Genomic DNA, 22067 nt, shown 5'->3' with positions numbered 1-22067 from the left:
GCTCACTAAGAAATGATTTTCCTAAACCCTATTTGAGAAGGATGGGCTTTCATAGAAATAGTGAGTTATTGATTGAAGTCCAAGTCCTTAACTTGAACACAATATCATGATAAGCTACCAATTCTTTTGTTTTTTGGTTAATTGTGGATGTCTAAGAATCCACTTAATTCTGTACTTGAGGAAATAAATTCGATGGAACCAATTATGAAAATTGGCTAAGGAATTTGAGGATAGTCCTTAATTTCGAGAATCAGACTTGTGTTCTGGATAAGTCTCTACCTCAGACTTTGTCGGAAGGGTCCCTGCCCGAAGAACACTTGACGTGTGAGAAATTCACACAGCAGCATGAGGATAACCGGAAAGTATGCAGTATCGTATTGGACTCGATAACTAACAAGATCCGAAAATAGTATGAGAGGTACAATGATGTATGGTTGATAATGCTCCACATGAAAGAACTCTATGCGGTATCGGACCAGCATATTAGATATGTCATGACGGAGGCATTTTTGGGCACAAAATGCTTGAAGAATCGTCTGTATGAGAGCATGGAGTGATGATGTTATCCCTAGCGGAGAAGCTCAAAGACCTTCAAGCTGATTTAGAGAGGGAAGAAACGTATGTTGAAGTGATCCCACAATCTCTTGCTTCCTTTTTTAATCAATTTATTATCAACTATAAAATGAATGAGCTTGAGAAAAGCCTTCATAAGTTGATTAATATGTTGGTCCAATATGAGGCAACAATTGAAAAAACTGCATCGATAGTAATAGTGGAGAGGCTTCAACCTTCAAACTGAAGGGCAACGATGCCGAACACGAGAAGAGGAAGAAAGATGAGACGTCATCAACTACTGCTCCTGTTACACCACTAGGGAGGGGTAAAGGAACGAGGAAGAGGGTTCGGCAGTTAATGATTTCAAATGATATTTGCATTTATTACCGAAAAAAGGGCCATTAGAAGAGGGAGTGTCCTAAGCTCCTCTCCGATGAAGGTAAACCTTTAATTGAATATAAATATGACCATCATTCTATTATTGGTATTGGATACCAATAATTCATAATCTGCAAAGTTGCAGGTGGTATTAAGGAGTAGAAAAGCTGAAAAAAGAAGGTCCTAAGGCAGAGCGATAGCGGGGCTATTGCTATAAAGACTAGGGACTAAGTTAGGCTTAATAGTGATCATGTTAGGATGGTATTTAGTCAACCTATCTTGATCGAAATAATATTTTCAGTCATTGTTTAACAATTGTGGTTACATATTTTAATTAATAAAAGCTATTTATTTGACATTGAGTGGAATTCATGTCTGCTGGGTTGCACATAAAATCTTACACTATCTCATAATGGGATTATGAATACTCAAATAAAGCATTAAAATAATAACCAAGAATGAGACTTATAGTTCTGGTTGGATGATGTCTTCTAGTAAAGGATGAGAAAGAGTAATAGATTCAAAGACTATTAGAAACAAATTATAAGATCCGTTAACTTTCAAAACCTTTATGACAAGGAGAAAGTCCGTAAAAGCTCTTTGTTGGACAAAGTGAGCTTACTAGTTATACGTTAGATTGGATCCAATGTGACATTTGTAGGTCATTTAAATACACTAGATCAGTATAGGATTCACAAGTCTGATTACGTTTGAGGGGTTAAAAAAATTAGACTCGCAGTGATGAACCAAATTGATTGCCTTTCGATTGGATCGGATGGGTGTGTATTCAGTGGGAGTTCTTGAATATCTAGAATGAGATTGTGATTCTCAATCAATGAAGTTCTTTTTGAAGGGGCCACGATTAAATGGTCTGGAAGAAATTAAACTAAGTCGGACTTTGTTTTATCGATGTTTCACTAAATCATCTTAGCCATGATTGTACGATAAACCTTCATTCTATAAAGTATTTCTTGAGTTAATAGGATGTTTTTTATATACGTCAAGAAAATAGTGGAAGTTTGATTTTTTACAACTTTCTCGAAAACAACATTTTTAATAAGCATATTTTTTTTCTAACCTAATGTATTCCAATCCTTACTTGTCAAACGATTGGATTATAATCCAATTGGACATAAGGAAGAGTGATGTGGGACATTGTTCAGAATCAATGACTTGCAGCCTAATGATTCATGAAGTTCAAACTAGGTTGAGACTTCACATAATTGGAACAGTTCAATTTATCAGGATCATACTGGGTATGATTTGCTAAAATGAGCCCAAGGTCAGTAGGAGTTAGGTTGAGTTCGAATGTATTTAGTGTATAAATGTCTTACTCATTTGAATGAGGCAAAGATGTTTGAAAAACACTAAGCCACAAATATAATTATTCACAAAATGGTTCTTAAAAGGAATTAGATTCCTATATAAGGGATGAGCTATTCAAGAATTAGTCCCAGGATACTGATGATAAAGCTTAAATTATTCGACACTCAGTCATGATTGACTGATAAAAAAGCTTAAGGTGTTCAAGTCTGAGTTGCGTATAACTGATGAGAAAGCTTAGATGTCTTGGGCATCCGCTAGTAGGCAACACAAAAGTGTTGATTCGGTATGTTGGACTTGATGTTGTGTATGTTAGAATAGGTGACCAAAAAGCTAATTAGATTGACTATTTTATAATCTATTTAAGCAATTTCTTTTCATTTTGTAATATTGAATTAAATGAATAAGAGTAAATTTTCGTACATTGCAACAAAGTCCATAGATCACTAATCAACCAATGAAGTTGGGTTGTGTATCTGATGGCAACCATGAAATTAATTTTGAGGGTTGGATCTGAAATGTTTCAAGTCGAGAGCCCTAAGAATGGGCATCGAGGGTTCTAATGGGACCTGCACTAAATATTACGTCTATATGATGGGTGTCGTATTTCATAGGCGATAGACATATGATATCTACGCAATTTTAGTGGGTGATAGGCAAAAGTTGTCAAGGCGACTGAACTAACCTGCGGTGAGTCGTCATACAGAAGCACGTGAGCCTTAGTCAGTATGACTTGAAATCCTTGACTTCAATATTAGACTTGAGGATCCGCACAGTCTCATATATGGGACGACTGTATCTAAGGCCTGATTAAAAATGACCTTGTTCTGATGTGGTTTTTATAAGCCTTGTTCCAGTGCAGTCAGAACGTGTATGAAGATTGATGAGTTCCAAGAGAGGATCCGTCGCCTATCATAAGATGATAGCGATCTCCTATTCATTTGATGTATGTGCTCCTAGGAGTATGTGACCATAGTGGGTTATCAAATAGGAATGTGCTTTTCTATGTTGATCAAGTGGAGAAATATAATCAGAATATTAATCATAGATGTCTAGTCCAGGATGAGAATCAGTGACCAATTTCATACCCTAAACTAAGACCGAGAGATGGCCAATGGAAGGACCGTACTCGTGTGGCACTCAGTAGCTTTAAGGTTCACGCCGTTTTCACATATTTTTTAGTGCCATGCACCGTTGCTAGATAGCTACCCTTGGTGACGAGTGCTTTCGGATTTTAGTGTTAATGAAAATTGATTAATTAAATATGATTTAATTAATTCAGCACAAAAGTATTTTTCATTTAAATTTTGTATTGACACAAGCTCAAGTCTAGCTGAAGGTGAACCTACAGAATCATACAAAACACCACTCAAGAAAGTAGTCAAACTAATTATGAATTAATTCTAAAAGGAGTGAATTAATTTAAAGAGTTTAAATTAATTCGAGAGATTAAATAATATGAAATTTAAATAGGAGAACCCATGTGATGGGAAGCCCAAGATTTAATTAATGAGGTTAATTAAATTTGGGTTAGATTTGATTCAGTTGATAAGATAAATTTTAATTGAACAGGATGAATTAATTATAGGATCAATTAATTAGAGTTTTGACTTGGTAATTTAATGAGATTAAAATAAGCTGGGTTAGGCTCAACTATTTGATAGATTAATTAATTGGTCTAGGGGGTAGGAATTATTTGATCTTATCAAATAAATTCCATTTGGCCTTTCAAAAACTGATTAGATTAATTCTATGGAGGCCCAAGCCTATGGGTTTAATTTATTTTTGAATTCAGCCCAATAGGATATACGTATATGTAGCCCTAGCTTGAATATATACACATATACATGAAGTTGTAAGGATGGAGAGTTATTGCTTGAGTACTTGTGATATTGATAGATAGTGTACTATGGGGATGCATATTGTACCTATTTCCGACTTGACATGCAATGTATACATGTATACATACAATAAGTACATGAGATGTCTCTTATATGTATAATGTATAGGCTTGTGTATATCTTTTTGTATATGATACAAAAGACAATACTCCTGCCTCATACTTATTATCTTCACAACTCTCTTCTCCCTCTTGTACTCTCTATTCTTGTTCTTCTTGAACTAGTTTCAATTTAGAGCAAATCCTCTTGAGTTTGATATACTAAGTTCTATAACCAAATCTCTTATACTATATACACTTTACCTCTAGCAAGGTTTGGTATAGACCATCTTGTGGTGTAGTGTGTGTTCGAATAGAGGAGATATTGTTAGTCTTTGCATGAGTACACGGTTGGCGGAGAAAAACTTGAAGAAAGTCTTCAAATTAAAAAGGTAAAATTTCGTGATTATATTTCCATTACTCTATGTTACAATAGCCACTTATTTATGCTTGTTGAGTGTTGAATGCCAGGATTAAGGGACTAGTATATTTTGGTTTAAAATTTAAATATGCTTATTTTCATGATTCCGTTGCGTTCTTACCAAGTTCATGACCATACCTACTCTTTCAATGTATGTTTTGGGCATTACACAATGTATCGGGAATACACCGATGAGGACAACTCAAGAGCAATCTTTAATATCTAAATAAGGATTAAGGAAGTGTTCTTGACACACGATTTGTGGAGAGTTGATTCTGAAGGCTAAGTGATACTAGTTTCTGGATTCTTGTTAATAATAAATGAGTCCTCAAAAGTGTAGGCACATTGGGAATTGATGGTGAGTCTGGTAGCTTGAAAGAATTTCAAGAAGATGTCCGATCTCAAAGGTCGAATTTGGGACGATTTTAACAAATCAGTCTGGGAAAGCGGTTTGGATCAAAAACTCACATCCATTGGATGGATGTGGTGCCTACCACGGCTGAGCTAGTTGTAGCCTTGGAAGCGAATGACAAGGCTAGAGCGAAAACTGTTGGACACGAGATCTAATCACAAGATTCACAAAAATTCTTTGATAACAACAATTTGTAGGCAACAATGGTGAAGGAAATACACGATTGGATCGTATAGCTTCACCAAAAAATAAAGTAGACCCACAAAATCGAGCTAGTATCGTAGATTGCTCAGTCTTAGAAGGTTTCAAGTGAGATGGGTAATTACTTTAATGGTCAAGCAGGAAATTATTGAAATGGGTGACCAAAAGCCAATTGGATTAGTTGTTTGCCATTCACCAATCTTTATCGAGTAATATTAAATTGTTGAATATGGTAAGAATTCATCAAGTTGACAGTATGTTTTGTTGTGCTTACCACTTATGTTGAACAGAGTTTCAATGTCATAACAAAATGACCACAAACCGAAAGATCTAACCCGTGGAGTTGCATTGCACATAGGTTTGGCAGCTATGAAACCAACTCCTGAAGGTTGGTTTGTAATGTTCCAAATTGAGGACTTTGAGACAGGGCATCGGGTCTTATAAAGACTTGCACTAACTAATGAACCTTTTTTTTTTTTGCCGCAGAAAACGTAGGTCATTTGTGCAGTACTAGTGGGTTAGTTGGTAAGGTAGTCGACTAACTGAACTAACTAGCAGAAATCGTCAAATGGAAGCCTTGAAGGCTTGGTCGCTATGACTGGAACATTAGTTCTCAGACTTGAGGAATCATGACAGTTATGTGCATGTATCTTGGATATCACAAGTTGTCGCGGTGTCATGAGGTATGGTCATCATAACTTTTATCTAGTGTAGTTAGAATATGTAGTGAGGACAATGGATGTCAAGATAGAATCTGTCCCTATCAGTACATGACAGCATCCTATAAGCTCTAAAACCCGTTTATGCCCTTAAAATCTGTAGCCACGATGACTGAATGAATGGGATAGGTTTCTTGATTTAATCTGTACGGTAAATTAGGATTTGAATTATAAGTATAGTGCCTAGTCAAGAATGGGAAGCAATGTCCAATTTCATGCCTTTGACTAAGGTCAGAAGATGGTTGACAGTAGGATTATACTCGTATACAATTTGGAGCCTAAACAATCATGCCACTATTCACCTAATCTCTAGTGCTATGGACTATTGTTAGACAGCCACCCATGGTAACGAGTTATTTTTGGTTATGGGGTAATTAGAAAATAATTGGTTTAATATAATTTAATTAATTGTATTGATCACACACGTCCAAGTCTAGCTCAGGGTTAACCTAAAGAGTCACACACTACAACTAGAAATGGGGTGGAATTAATTTGGAATTAATTCTAGAGGAGTCAAATTAATTTAAATGGATTTATTTAATTCTTAGGGAGGATAAATATTTGGATCATTTATTTAGACCAATTTATTACATGGATGACTTGAAATTTAATTAATTGGATTGTTTTTATTAGCTTGGTCTAATTTATAAATTAAAAGAGAGAAAATGGGCTTGGATCTTTTAATTGGATTAAAAAAAGTGGAGTTTAATGATGGACTTGTAATTAAATTAAATTTAATTAAGATTTATTAGACATGAATTTGATTTTAATTAATAAGCCCGATCCATTAAACACAAGCCTAAGGCATATATGTGTGCATATAACTAGATCATATCTATACCACATATAAAAACCCTATCACAAGAGAGAACACACACTAGATCTCTACAGTCTCTCTTGGTTTTCTCTCTTTCTCGGCTCCTCTCCATCGTTTCTCTTATTGATCTTGGAGATCGAAGAAAAATCAAGAAGATCGAACACGTTAATTGATAAGAGTTGTTTGATTTCTTGCTCTCTGTGGTTGTTCTTGCTAACAGGAGAAAACTACATCTTCCTAGTGGGAGTGTCGCTATCTTTAGATGATCTCTACATAGAGATCTAGATCTGAGGAGGGGAGTCAACGCTTGAATTTGGTTCAAGAAATCAACGAGGGTAATGTATTTGCTTTATTTTATTCCTTATTTTCTTGTCATTCTTGACCTATGTTTGCAATTAGATTGTTTTTAATAGACCAAACTCCCGAAAAAGATCAAGGTTACATCCCTTGATTGGGATTTATATTTATTTTTCGATCAGTTTTGATTTCTTGCTCTTCCACCATGCTTCCCGGGTTGATCCACTCTCTACAGTTTGTAAGCAGAAATGCTCCCTCTATGGATTAAAACAACCTTCCAGGTAGTGGAATTTGGAGTTTACACTGAAGTTGGAGGTATACGGTTTTGTTTATTCAACCCATGACCATTGTATAGATGTCCCTCTTGATGTACGTAGACGACATACTAATAATGGGGCTTTCATTGTCTGAAATAGAGGGCGTCAAAGCTTATCTTCATAATTTATTTAGCATCAAAGATATTGGTGATGCTCAATATATCCTGGGGCTAGAAACTGCTAGGAATTCTTCAAGAACGTATCTTGCTCAAACAAAGTATATGCTTGACATCATTACAGATACAAGGCTACTACACTCCAACGCGGACTCTACTCCATTCCCTCAAGGCCTAAAACTAACTACTGAATGTGGAGCTCAATTGTAACATCTAGATGTCTATGGATGGTTGCTTGGTCGTTCGTTTTATCTTGGGTTTACTAGGCTTTACATTTCCCATTCGGTCTAGCAACTTAGTCAATTCGTTTCTCATCCTTGTGAAGTTCACTGGTCTGTTGCTCTTCATGTTGTCAACTACCTCAAGGGTTACCCTTCAAAAGACATTTTTCTTCTAGCTTCAAACACTTTCAGCTCAGTGCTTTTTGTGACGTTGATTGAGCCTCGTTCGCTATTCTTTGACTGGTTTTTGTGTCTTCCTTGGTGTTGTCCCCATTTCCTGGAAGACAAAGAAACAATCCGTAGTTTCTTGATTCATGGTGGAAGCTGAATATTGGAGCATGGCAGCTACAATTTGTGAGCTGCATTGGGTTTCCTACATTTTACGTGATTTTGGTGTTAACATTGTTCCTTAGGTTCAATTATATTGCAACGACAAGGTTGCTCTACATATTATGGCTAATCCAGTTTTTCACAAATGAACCAAGCACATCGAAATCGACTGTGACATAGTTCGTGATGCCTATAAGGAAGGTTTGTTAATCCTTCACATATGAAGGGCATTGATAAACTAGCTGATGTTTTTACTAAACCGCTTCCATTCAAATCCTTTTCATCCATGATGTCCAAATTAGGACTTGTCTCGCTTGCATGTAGACCCCCCTATGGGGGGCTGTTGAACATTCAAGAGATGTTGCAGCCCCTATGGTGAGGATGATGATTCCTCTGCATCTGATAACAAGAATGACTTTGGGACCTTGGATAAAGGATATCTGAAGTCTTGTTTTTGGCTTAGCGCTTCTTTTAGTAACTTACGTTTCTTTGTCTTGTTGTAACTTTGCTCCGTCATCCGCCCATATCAGCCTCCAGTTAGTTAGGAGTTAGTTAAGAAATAGAGGTGGTGGATTTGTTTATTTAAAGGGGGGTTTCCCTCTAATTGAATCAAAATTTTCATATGCAGAAATTCATCAAATTGAAAATGGCTTCTCTCTCATTCAATTTTACTTTCACGCCTTGAATTATTATTGAGAATTTATCCAAGTGGCGACTTTTTGGCGCAAAATGCAATGGATCATTTTTAATCCGATATTTTTTATAATTGTCTGCAAATTTTTGAAAGTTTTGTAAGCTCTGTATAGGTTCGAAGTTAGGAATGATTATGTCGATGTTCTGCATCCCTCTAATAGGTTTGTATGGGGCCTTATTAGCTAGAGGCTGGGAGATGGGACTTGGGGTGGTGGCTCGAAACGGTAGAGGTACTTGTCTGGGTTGGTTATCGCGGAGACTGGATAGGAGAGGCACTGGCGAGGTTGCTAAAGCTTTGGCAGCTTGGGAGGCCATCCTGCTAGCCGGTCATTATCAAAGGAGGCTACGCTATGCTAATCAACAAACTCTGGCGGTGTATCGGGACCTTTGTTTTATTGGTAGTGTGGCTGACTCAAAATTTCAAGCTTGAGTCGAGTCAGCTCGAGTTCAAAATACTTTTTGTTCATCAATTTGCTAGCTTTCTAATTTTTTATTCTTATATACTTTTTATTTTTCAAATTTTTATATATTTAACTCCATATTCAATACTTTATATTAAAAATTAACCATATATTATAATTATTAAGTAATATCACATATTTTAAGTCTAACTAATGATAAAATATAGTATTTTTATTTATATATTTAATCTCTATACAAAAATAAGGTGAATTAACAAGTTAGTAAGTTCATTATTATTACTATATATGTTTTATTTATATAATTAATAATTTCTTAAATTATCAACAGTTTTAAAAAAATTAGGAATATATTTTTTATAAAATAATTTGGATTTGTCAATCTAACATAATAAATAAATATTCTAAAATAATTTTTATTTTAATTATAATAAAACTTTATAAAATAAAAAAGCTTGAGCCAAAAAAAGTTTTGAGCTCGTTGAGCTCGAACTTGAGCTTGAGCTCAAAAACAAAATCTCGAGCCGAATTTTGGCTGAGCTCGACTCGAGCTCTGCTCTTTTACATTCCTAGTTTAGTTAAAAAAAATTATTTAATATATAACAAATTAGTAATGAGTAAATTAAAGTTAAATATCAATTTTCATTATTTTTCTTTTTGAGAGGAAATTGAACACAAGAACTTGTTGGTATATGGCCCAATGCTCACATAAGCCCATCTGGCGAAGCCCATCACACGATCCACTTGGCTTGACCCACACCGACCCGGTCCACACTCGGTAAACCCGACCCGTGTCTCTACCTATTTATTCCCTAATTCTAAACCCTAGCAGCATTTTCTCCCCTCTTCTTCTTTGACTTGCGCCGCCCTTCTCTCTTCTCCTATTCTGCCATGGATCTTCTCTGACCATGTCTTTCATGGTGGCTTTCCAAAGCCAATGCAGTGGCTTTCCAAAGCCAATGCAATGGCTTTTGGAAAGCCACTGAGGCTTCCTTTTATATGTATTCCTCACATCTTTATAAAAGGGGTCATCCCCTTCGACAGAAATACACCGTTTCTTCTATCTACTATCTAAAAGTTCTGAATATTCAATGCGGTTCTCTGTGACCAGTGTAGATCTTCGTGATCTAAGACGAGCCTATTGCGGAGTAGCCGTGGACTGACTCTGTGTGGTGGCCGGAGTCTCTATGACATTGTTACCGGTCTTTTGTCGGCGTCATTTTATTGGATCTGGTTCAATCTGAGCCTCTCATCTCTTTTGTTAAAATATAATTTGTTTATATTTTTATTTTACTTATTTTGGTCTGTAATCATATAAGGAGTTTTATACTCCGCTTTCTTTGTAATAGTTTGTTAGGCCATTCATTTTAAAGGCATCACTGAGGGGTTTCCACACTACTGAACTTATATATGTCAAACAGCATTCAGCATTCAGCATACAGTTAACTATTAGAACCATAAAGAAACAGGAGACAACATTTAAAAACATTGAAATGGATGGACCAATTTACCTTCATTGGGATTGAATCTTAGGCTACTTGATTTCGAGAACGCCATTGGGCTTTCCTTAGAAAATTTTGAGTTTAAATTATTAAATATTGTTCTATAGCATAGTAGGTCTTTTTTAAATTTTATTTATCTGATATTGTTGATTAGAGTATAATTATTATAGTTGTCTTTATTAGATATTGATTATAATCGAATTATTTTAATTAATAATATGTGGTCGCTTCAAATAAAAAAAAATTATCTCTTGTGAAACTATAATTTTAATTCGAGAAAGGGATAACCCTTGAATACTTCATCAAATTTTGACCAATTAATTGTCCTACAATATATAATTGTCCTTGAAACATCCATGATATTTTGAGTCAACCCATAATTTTTATATAATTTGCATGTCAATATGTTATATTTATTTTTTTGAGTCGGTTTGGCCTGATCAATCCATTGATATACAGAGAGAATACGTACAATCAGTACAAAAAATGTGGGATTTGGCATGGTCAGTGTCCTGTTCCAAATCCTGTTCAATATTGGAACGGGTTTTAGGTCTGAGAAACGAATATTGAAGGATGATGTCAGGTAGAATATTTTTCTTGGGTTACGAATTTGGCACGGCACAACCATCCCAAAATTGAGTTCCAAAAGAACAGTTACTAGACCCGTTCCACATTCCGTGCCAAATTGATAACAAAAAATCATTGGAACTCAATTTGGAATACTATATTAGATGTAGGAACTGACACAAACTAACCGTTCCTACACCCGTTGCAGAATATGTCTCAAAATTGATAGTTAGAAAATGTATTCCTAAATGAGGTACGAATTGAAATGGTTCCTTAGAATTATTTCCTATGTGTTAATGTGACCGTTCCAAATGATCTTCAACGGCTACATTTCAATGGTCTGCAAATCGTTCCAACAACCGTGACAACGGTCGTTCCTGAATTAAGAATTAACGGCTACTTATGTGTTCCTATGCCCGTTCCAAAGACTCTTCCATTTTTTTCTATATATATGTGTTCCTCTCTTTTCATTTAATCTCACTATCTTGTTCAATCTTTCTTATTCTCTCTCTATTCTCTCTCTAATTAGAAAATTAAGTTTAAAAGTTATAATTCTATAACTATGAAACTTAAGTTTGAACTTGTACTATCGACGTTGTTTTTAGCTGCTTCTCTTGATGATCTCTTACATAATTTCTTCTCGATCGCTGGTAATTCCTCATCAACTCCGACCATAGTACCATTTCATAATTAATGTTGTTCAATAACAATTGTTGTGCCGTTTACAATTAATGTTGTCTAATAACAACAACGACTGTTCCTACATGAGTTTCTGAATCCATGCCTATGGATGTCCATAGCTTGATTGTTTTGTTCTCGATTATGATATCTCTACATCTGAGAGCTTAATTCATGTTAATTTAAATGTATAACAATACTTACCATATGTGAACATTTGTAGCAATCCGATCTAAAATCAAACGGTCTAATGGACACTTGCATCATTTTTAATCTCACCGATTGTGTATCCGATACGATATCTCAGAATCCATGCAATAAAAATGTCCGGAACATCATCGAATGTAGGATTTTATCGATTTAATAATATCCAACAGTATAAGATGCTACTTACATCTATATAAGATTAACAATTCTATACATACAAGTACTTGATCTTTTGAACAGTTGTCAAATTTTATTCATAACATTATATATTTCCAATTGCCTTAACTACTTGTTGGTCTATCTTTTTCTGATCATTAACATGTTTGAGACGATTTTTTCTATGTTTTTTATTTTTCTTAATTATTTGGAAAATTCATTTTGAGACACTATTAGGAACGGTAGTTAAGTTTATACCCAAACAACAACGTCTTGTTCTATTTGGAATGAGTATTTGGAAAGTTTACATAGGAACGATTTTTTAGTAAATAATTGTCAATAAAAACGATGTTGTTTTGTGCATTAGGAACAGGCTTGCGAACGATTTGTTTAAAACTGACCATTTCTAAGCCCGCTCCAAAAACCAATAGCGTTGGCCTTCTCCACCACTGCCGCCATCTGCCACCGTTTAAACAACAACATTTGAGGTATTCCCACACCCCTCCCTACCCCCCCCCCCCCCTCTTTTTCTGCAAAACCTGTCCCCACCCCAACCCTACCATTTTTTCTTGCTTTTTTTTTTTTCAATTTCACTTAACATTTTTATCCAATGGTTTTCTTACAAAATTATCGCCCATTTCCTCACAAAATATTTTGTGAAAATATGTATTGAAATTTTCGTAATTTTTGTCATTTTAATATTTTTCTGTACTATTTTTTTATTTTAAAAATTTTCTGTAACTTTTTCAAAATTTTTCTAATTTTTGAAAAAATTTCAGAAAATATTTTCTGAAAAACTTTTCAAAAAATAGTTTTCAAATTTTTCTAATTTTTTTTAAATTTTTGGTATTTTAAAAAATCTGAAAATATTTTCAGTAAATATTTTTGAAATTTTTCTAACTTTTGTAAATTTTTTGTATTTTAAAATTTTTTCTGTAAATTTATGGTATTTTAAAAAAAATTGTAAGAATTGTCAGAAAAAAATTTTAGACTAAATTTTCTAAAATATTTTTTCAGAAAATTTCAAAAAAAATATTATCAGAAAATATTTTTTCAAATTTTCTAATTTTCTTTAAATTATATAATTTATGTGCAATTTATGTAATTTATACAATTTATGTGTAATTTATGCAATACATATTTAATTCATGCAATTTATAATTTTTATGTATAATTTATGCAATACATGTGTAATTTATACAATTTATGTGTAATTTACAAAAAATTTTGTAATTTATGCTATGTAATAAAATTTTACATAATAATCACATTAATAAAGAATTTTGGAACAATTTTTTCAACACTAACAATAATACATTGATAAATATAAATACTCATACATTACATAATAATCATAAGAATTAAAATAATTTACAACAATATTCTCAGTACATACTAACATTATTACATAATAATGTACATAATCACAAAAATAATTTAGATCAATTTTCTCAGTATTAATATTTTACCATAATCACAAAAATTAAAATAAATTACAATAATACTCCCAATATTAACATTTTTATATAGTAATGTAAATAATGAAAAACTTAATTTAGGCCAAGTTTTCTAATATTAATATTTTTACATAATAATATAATAATCAAAAAAATAATTTAGATCAATTTCCCCAATATTAACATAAATAATACATATTAATCAGATAAATTAAAATAAATTAGAATAATATTTCTAATATATATTTACATTTTTACATAATAATGTAAATAATCGAAAGAATAATTTAGACCAATTTTCCCGATATTAGTATTTTGACATATTAATCAAATAGATTATAATGAATTAGAACTATATTCCCAATTCATATTTACATTTTTACATAATAATGTAAGTAATAAAAAAAAAACATTAGTTCAATTTTTCCAATATTAATATTTTTATATATTAATCAAATAAATTAAAACAAATTAGAACAATATTCCCAATACATATTTACATTTTTAGATAATAATGTAAATAAGCAAAAAAATAATTTAGACCAATTTCTCCAATATAACATCTTTACATAATAATAAAAAAATTAGTATATTCTTTTGAATTTAACATATTAATGTCAATTATAATCCAAAAATTTAAACTAATACTTTTATATAATTGGTGTAGATAATTCTAGTGGTATGCTGCCTCTACCGCGAGGTCGAGGGCGTGGGCCGGTACTGCCACTAGTACCGTCAGATGCTTCCCAAGTTGGGGAAGCATCCTCTTGACCACCCACACCACTTGATACGCCCGCACCGTCTCTTGCCCTGCAGATTCTAGATGATGCTGTTACATCTGTTGCTGCATGTACTACTACGGATGTCGCATTACAGTAGCCTGCCACACCAGTGGCTACTCCACCACCACCACCATCAATCCCCTACCATCAGCGCGCCAGTACATCAGCCTCGATGATGCGAGGTAAGTTGGTTTACCTAATTTTTTTTTTATTATGAACTATTTTATTTTTAAAATATTAATTCATTGTTTAATATCAAATTAATTTAAGGACTGAATGGCTGTTCCACGAGCGCATCAATGAGGTCGTGCTGAGACATTTCCCCCACCCATGGTCGTGTCTGAGGTAGGTGCCACCAGAGCACAAACATTTATGGTTCGTGAGGATAAAGGTAATTAATTTTAAATTAATTTTTTTTATGTAATATATAATCTAATTGTTTACAAAATTTTACTATTGTTCTGTTTAATCTTATTACTGCAGATGACCTACTGCGGGACTATGACGATGAGTCCATGTTCTAGGTCTTCCACATGTGGGCCGAAAAGTACATCCGAAAGATTCATCCATTGCTTGGTCCAGCCTGATCAGGCCACTATAGCTGGCCAATGAGGTCTGGCTCTAGCTCTAGGCGTATTGGGCTAGTGAGGGCTTCTATCAGGAGTCCTCCAAGAGTAAGGCGAACTAGGTGCCGAACCCTGCGGTGTCTTCGACTGTGTACCAGGGAGGGGGTCTTCCTCAGTCGGCATGCACAAGAGGAAGTTGGTAAGTAAATATAAATTATTTGTGTGTTAAATTATTATTATTAGATATTATGCTAACTAATTAACTGTTTTTTTTTCCTTATATAGGAGATGGAGCTCGGTCAACCACCCAAGTAGATGAAATTATTCGAGCAGTGCTAGAAGAAGAAAGAGCACGGCGGTTGGAGTGGGCCGAGGGTGGCTAAGGTGGAGGTAAGTAGCTAAATATTTTCTTTGATTTTTTTAATAATTAATTCTTTATTTAATAAAGTACTAACAATTTTGTTTGTTTTACAGGAGACGTTCCAAAAGATGGCGGAGTATCGTCAGGCCCAGCCCATGGCCAACGACCTCAGTGCCCCCGCCAAGTCCGAGGCTTCGATGGCAATGACGAAGCAGTAGATGTGTGCTGGCTGCAGTCGGGGGCAAGAATAAGGGCCGAGTATTCGGCCTTGGGTCTGAGGCTCGCGTCTTTAGCCACACCTTCACATCGCCATCGCCACCGTCAAACCCAGCCATAGAGGATTGCATCGACTGTCTCGAGACGATGATGGCCAACATGATAGACATGATGCGGGTGCGGGCCTCCTCGTCGACTGCAGCACCGCCCCCAACGAATCCCCCAGCCGAGAATCAAGAGGATGACGAGGAGCGTTTAGATTAGGTTTTATATTTTTTTTATTTTTGTAATTAAATATTTTTTATATTAATATAATATTTTTTAAATTATTTATGTTTTTTAATGTTTATTAAATTCCATTATTTATACTTATTTAATTAATTAAATTTTTAGTTAAAATTAATTCAAATTTCCTTAAATTAAATTAATTATATCTGAAAATTTATTAAATTGTATAAATTTATTCATTTATTTAAATTTATTAAATATATTAATAAATTATAAAAAATGAAAAATTCAAAACATAGGAACGGGTTTAGTAATGCTAAAAAATATGTTACAAATTTTATAAAGTCCCGTCCCAAATCCCATTCCAACGACTGCATCAAAAAAGTGTTTCTACACTGGATGAACCGTTCCAAATTAATATATAACCACTCCAAATAGCCTTACTAATCAATATCTCATATGTGTTTCAAATTATATAAACCGTTCCTAATTCTATTACTAACGTAGTTCTACAAATGTGTTCCAAAATCAATAACCAGTTGCAAAATAATGTTCCAACGACAGTTCTTAAATTGTTCCCAATTACAAAAATAAACAATTCTAAAATTAAATCACGAGTAATACAATTACCGTTATAACTAACCGTTCCAAAGACCGTCCCCAACCGTTCCAATTGCTAAATTAATAAATTTTCAGACTAAATTAATATTAGGAACGGGTCTCAAGAACCGATACAGTTTGCATTCCAATTTGTAACGGGTTTCCGAAAACTGTTATTATATTTTTGCAATGCCAAGTGCAAAGACGGATATCGATCCGTTTTAAATTTCGCTCCAAATATATTTTATGTTCCTCTAACCGTTCCAAAGTAAAGAAATGCCGTTACAAAACTCAACCCACATCTCGCTTTCTTTTTTTATAGTGAATTCTACACGCAAATGTTGTCTAGATAAGTTTTCCTATTAAGAATGACTAATAATCTACACAATGTACCTCATGACCTCAGTGATTAGCTCGAATTATGGTTTTTTAATATATGTTTATACTACGACGAGATTAGTAATAAGTTTCACAAACACGTAGCAGCTAATAATTATTGCCACCTTATATACGAATAAACCAAATAATTAAGCATCTTGCAGAAAATTCTTATCTGGAATAAGTTTGAGCGAATCAAATCATTAATCACAGAATAAGTGTACTATACTTGTTATGTAATTGATCACTTTTACACCAATCGCACAACAAGTGTATCACACTTACTTTATAATTGATTTGAGGGTTTAACTATATAAACTGCATCCGAACTAAAATTTCCGACATATTACATGTGTCTAGATTCATTATTACTTATGCCGCAAGTTATAAAGACGGGAATTTCCTGCAGATTACTTGTTAATCAGATGAAGTTGTTCATTATTAGTTACATTCGTAAGTTAACTAAGAGACAGACAGACGGTGCCAAAAGTCAGCAGACCAGACAACATTAAACCGACTTCAACGGCTGAGATATTACATGGCTTCTCCGCGTAGAGGAAGCAGCAAATGCTGTGACAATGAAGTTTCCTAGAAATTTATAGTTACAACAAAGGTTCTTGACTCCAGATATGTATAAAAATAAGCATAGTACTCAATTATCTTCACTGAAGTAGGATGAACAAACTATATACGACGGTAATTCTCTCTCTCTCTCTCTTTAATTATTGGAAATTCTAGCCTAAATTAGATTTGGTTCAACCTGAATCAATTATATCATAAATACAGTGCACTTGTTGTGTGTGATCGACGTAAGGTTAAAGTTGATTTGATTAAGAATTTTCCAACTAATATACGTGATCTAACATTTCCATTTGTTTTTTTTCATTCAATTTGGCTCAGGACACGCACACTTGCAAATCAGACGAATTCATCAGTATGTCCATAGTCAAAAGGACTCACAATTGCTCCGAGCACTACGAGCTCAAAACCTACAAAAAGCTGTTCACGTGCGACGGCTGCAAGACGAAAGGGTTCGGAGAGCGATATCAGTGCGAGCTCTGCGGTCACGAGCTCCACAAAGAGTGCAGATTTCCCCACACGACTGTTTCCCACGAATTCTTTGGATGCTCAAGCTTGACATTTCGGGACGAACCCTTCACAAGATACGGCAAAAAGAACTGCAAGGAGTACTCCAAATGCTGCGACGCTTGTGGGAAAGATATATGCGGGTTCAGCTATCACTCCGCCGCAGACAATCTGGATTTGCATCCCACCTGCCGCAACCTCGACAGGAAACTAGTCATCAACGACACGGTTTTTGATCTCTTGCCGGCAAAGCGTTCGTCGCCCAAGTGCATATGGTGCAACAAGAGAAAGATTTCGGATGGGACGAGAGTTGCTCCAGGGTGGTCGTATCTGTCTACTTGCATGAAATACCATTTCCATGTGTATTGCATGACGGAGATGGTGTACGAGGCGTGCATGAAGAATGGGGAGATGGGATTGGAGAAAGTGCAGCTGAAACAGTTGGTCAGACACAGAGGATCAAGTGGAAGTAGTGGTTTCTTGGAGACGATCAAAACGTTTCTCAAGATCATACTGTCTGCTCTTTTGGGGGATCCAACGTTGCTCATCTCCAATGTCTTCGTCGAACTGGTTTCGCGTGGCATGCAGTGATATGTTTCACGCTATACTTTCTGCTCAAGTTAAGTATGATCCAACTTGCATCAATTACAGTATGGTATGATTAATGTAAGATTTCAATCCATTGAGATCTGATTTAGAAAAAAAACGTTAAAATTTGGAGTTTGCCTTTTCTTGTTTGCTTGGCCGTGGACTTGTGTAAGACAGTGTACGAATAATTTTTTCCAGTTCTTTAGGGAATTTATGCGTCAACGTTTTGTTTGTTTGTTTGTTTTTCTCTTTCCTTTTTTCCTTTTCTATCATATGGGAACAGTTTTTTTATTATTATTGGTATTGTAAAATGTGTCCGAATTTTGTCAGAAGCAAATGGATTGTATTGCGATGATTGTTAGTTATCTCATGATTATGTTGTCATTTTTGTTTTATTTACTTGTTAGATCCCAATTGTTTACTTTCCTTCTTTAATATTTTTGCTTCTATCTATAAATATAAAACTAAAGATTTTAATTTCAGGATAACAAATTTATGAAATGTTGCAAAAGATTTCAAACTCTTGAATTATAATTTTAAACTATATTTTGCTCAAAAATAAATTATCAATATATGTGGCAGTGATTATTTTCTTGGAAAACTCAAACATGGTTCTTCAATTATTGTATAATTTAAAACAGCGTTGTACCTTGAAGTCAATTATAACTTTTCAGAAAATTATAATTCGAAAGAGTTTGGTGAGATCGAAATTAATTATATAAAAAGTGTAATATATTTATTGTGTGATTGTTATATTTAATAAAAGTAATCAATCGGATGACAAGTATAATACATATATTTTGAGATTAATTTAATATGACCAGATCTAATTTAAGTAAAAAAATTTCTGACTTTCGGTATAATAGTGAAGCGGGTTTGTCAAAACCTAGATCCAATCAGCCTAAATTCTTGGATCAAGACCCGTATGGGGACCCGACGGGTGGATCTACTAATCTCCTGATTTTGTAATTTTTGAAAATTAAAAAAATACTATCATAACTTTATAAATACAAAATATATATATTTGATGCGTGCGTTTTTAGCACGGGTCCAACGAGTTTGGATAGACTTGGGCTGATTAAGCAAAAGAACTTAAATAGGACCTGCAAAACAACACTTTAGTACTCTGATGCTCAAATTAGTTCCGACTTTAGGAATAAATAATTGTAGAAATAAATCGTAATGAGAAATTGAGGGATAAATAAGAAATTTGTGAGTAAAATTTGGTTAGAACGCGAGTTGATAGCTACAGCAAGAATAGAAAAATAATTTCCAGCTCAATTTCATAACCATAATCATTGCAGGAACAGGCGATGTTTTGGTAACCACCCTCTGTGCACCTGGTAACCATCCATCCAAGCACCTGGTAACCGCCCACTCTTGTGCGGTTACAAGTAGGTCGTGGGTTTAACTCCCTCCCACTATTATCTTGGCTAAGTGTAACCTTCCTTTGTCTTCCTCTTTCAAAAAAATTCCCTTTTGAAGCATAAGGGTTTTACATCTTCATCTACAGTAAGTATTTTTCTTCCTTCTTGTTTTTCCATGATTCATCTTTGCTTCATGTCTTCTTCTAGTGAGTCTGTACGTTTTCTCAGGGAGACCTTATTAGGCGATGATCCCTCTGAGGCCACCTCAAGGAAGACAAGTCCTGTCTTACATCGATTCACCAGGGGTCAGAGGAGGAGCCTAAGACAGGCGACGGCTTCTGAAGACGAGGATTCCGACAAGGAGGAAGGGAAAAATGAAGGTGAGGGTTCTTCCCCTGAAAAGAAAGGGAGCTAAAGTTTCCTTTGGGGGAAGAAAAGACACCTGGGTCTTCCTTTGAGGAGGACAGGGTGTCTAGATCTCTTCCTAGGTAAGAGGAGAAGAGGTCTCACCAGGAGGAGGAGGAAGAAGGGAGGGGGTGCCTCAGTCAGCGATAGATTGGGGGTCCTCTACTCTGAAGGTTTCCTCCATAGATCAGTTGCTTCAAAAATTTTATATCCCTTCTTCTTTTATTGTGTTACTCATTCTCCTACAAGTCGTCCATTCCACCCTCCTCCCAACTATTTGTGTTTTTTCGCAGTACGCTCAAGTTTGCGTTTTTCTGTTCTCCTTTATTATTCAGAGGTTGCTCGTATTTTTCATGTCCGCCTGAACCAATTGGTCCCCAACTCCTTTAGAATTTTGGGTGATTTTTTTCGCTTTAATGGTACCCCCTTAATAGCACATGTTTTCGGTAAATGTTATCACCTCAAACGGGCTGAAAAGGCTTCTTTTGCTTTGTCCCTCAAAAGGGGGTATCCTTCTTACTGCCTCCTAATCACCCCAAATATTAAAAAAAAATAGTTATTTTTATATCCTCTCCCCCCCATGCCTGTTCTTCAGCCAGTTGGTTCAAGAAATCCCGCCTCTTGTATATGTAGAGGCGAGAACAGCAGCTCTGTCTTCCTTGTTGGCTAGATTAAATGAGCCCCCCTTTGATCCCTTATTGACGAAGGTTGTTAGGGCACTTTGGCTTGCCTCCTCAAATGGAACATTTAGGGGATTCTTTGGATATCTCTTTGTTTTCTATTTGTTGCTGCATATTTTCTTTGTGCATCATTGGAGTACTAACTTCTCTTTCGATTTTGGCAGAAACATCATGTTTAGAAAACTCATGAGGGATCATTTCTTGAGAGGTTGTGCTGGAGGGACCCCTACTCCAAGATCTTCGAAGGGGGCCCCCTCCTCTAGTGAATCAAAGGTAAGCGTCCCTCTTCCTCCTTTTCTCTGGGCCCAGTAGCTAGGAGTTCTTTAAAAAGGCCTCGTATAGGCTCCATGAGGCCTCCCCCTTCACGTCCTTCGTCTGTGCCTCCTCCTGCCCCCTCCTCCAAATCCCCCTAGATCCTCACGCACTTCTTTCGCTTGCCTTTATAATCGCCAATCCTTGGATAAAAAAGGGGGAGAAATCCCTTGGTTGCTGACTAAGAAGGGGGGTTTTATCTCCTGGGAATAATCAACTTCTGGTCCCCATTCTTAAGGAGGAACTTAAGGGGATGGGAGCTTATTATCTATTCAAGATATTGTTTCCTTGATATGTCTCTTTTGTTTATGAAACGATATTCTGATGCTTCGTATTTTCTGCAAGCGGTCTCTATGTATGAAGAACTTTCTTCCAGGTCTCATGGGGTTCCTCTAACCAATGCCCAAAGGCGGAAGTGGAGGATAAGGTGGAACCCCTGGGGAATGAAAATGCTAAATTGAGGGAGGCGAAAAAGGAAGTCACAAGACGCTGCCAACAATTGGAGAAGGACGTAAGGAAGCCGTAGAAAGAGGTCGCCGACCATGAGGGGCCCTCAAGAAGAAGGTACTGGATTATCCCAATTCAGAGGAGGGCAATAAACTACTTAAATGCTTATTGAGAGAGCCGCCTTAAGGAGTTCAAAAAGTTTGAGGGATATTAGTAGGAGGTGGTCTAGATAGCAGGACCTTACTTTGAGCATGACTTCATAGACTGTAAGGAGCAGTTTGAGGCTTAGGGATACCCCCTTCATAGGACTTGATACCTTGTTTCAG

At 35.3% G+C, this 22067-nt stretch overlaps 1 protein-coding gene and 1 long non-coding RNA gene across 2 annotated transcripts; both read left to right on the top strand.

Annotated features, from left to right (window-relative positions):
• The first annotated feature begins 6776 nt into the window (after nucleotides 1-6776).
• On the top strand, nucleotides 6777-10561 carry LOC110012199 (uncharacterized). The gene is made up of 2 exons (XR_002287369.2): nucleotides 6777-7100; nucleotides 8901-10561. It is a non-coding gene; the product is annotated as an uncharacterized LOC110012199 (long non-coding RNA).
• A 6927-nt stretch (nucleotides 10562-17488) lies between these two features.
• LOC105158800 (uncharacterized) lies at nucleotides 17489-18892 on the top strand. Its single transcript, XM_020696323.2, has 2 exons — nucleotides 17489-17552; nucleotides 17757-18892. Exons 1-2 carry the CDS (start codon nucleotides 17532-17534, stop codon nucleotides 18531-18533), a joined length of 798 nt encoding a protein of 265 aa, XP_020551982.1. The 5' UTR covers nucleotides 17489-17531; the 3' UTR covers nucleotides 18534-18892.
• The last annotated feature ends 3175 nt before the right edge of the window (nucleotides 18893-22067 follow it).

The sequence above is a fragment of the Sesamum indicum genome, linkage group LG1 (genome assembly GCF_026168435.1).
Source record: "Sesamum indicum cultivar Baizhima isolate 11 linkage group LG1, ASM2616843v1, whole genome shotgun sequence".
Taxonomy (NCBI): Eukaryota; Viridiplantae; Streptophyta; class Magnoliopsida; order Lamiales; family Pedaliaceae; genus Sesamum; species Sesamum indicum.
The sequence above is the reverse complement of the archived record's forward strand: the minus strand, read 5'-3'. Positions and strand labels throughout refer to the sequence as shown.

Excerpts from the sequence above, each read along its gene's own strand:
- LOC105158800 (XM_020696323.2), top strand. The coding sequence starts at position 17,532 with ATGAACAAACTATATACGACG. Across the intron at positions 17,553-17,756 it reads TGAACAAACTATATACGACG|GACACGCACACTTGCAAATC; the intron begins GTAATTCTCTCT and ends AATTTGGCTCAG.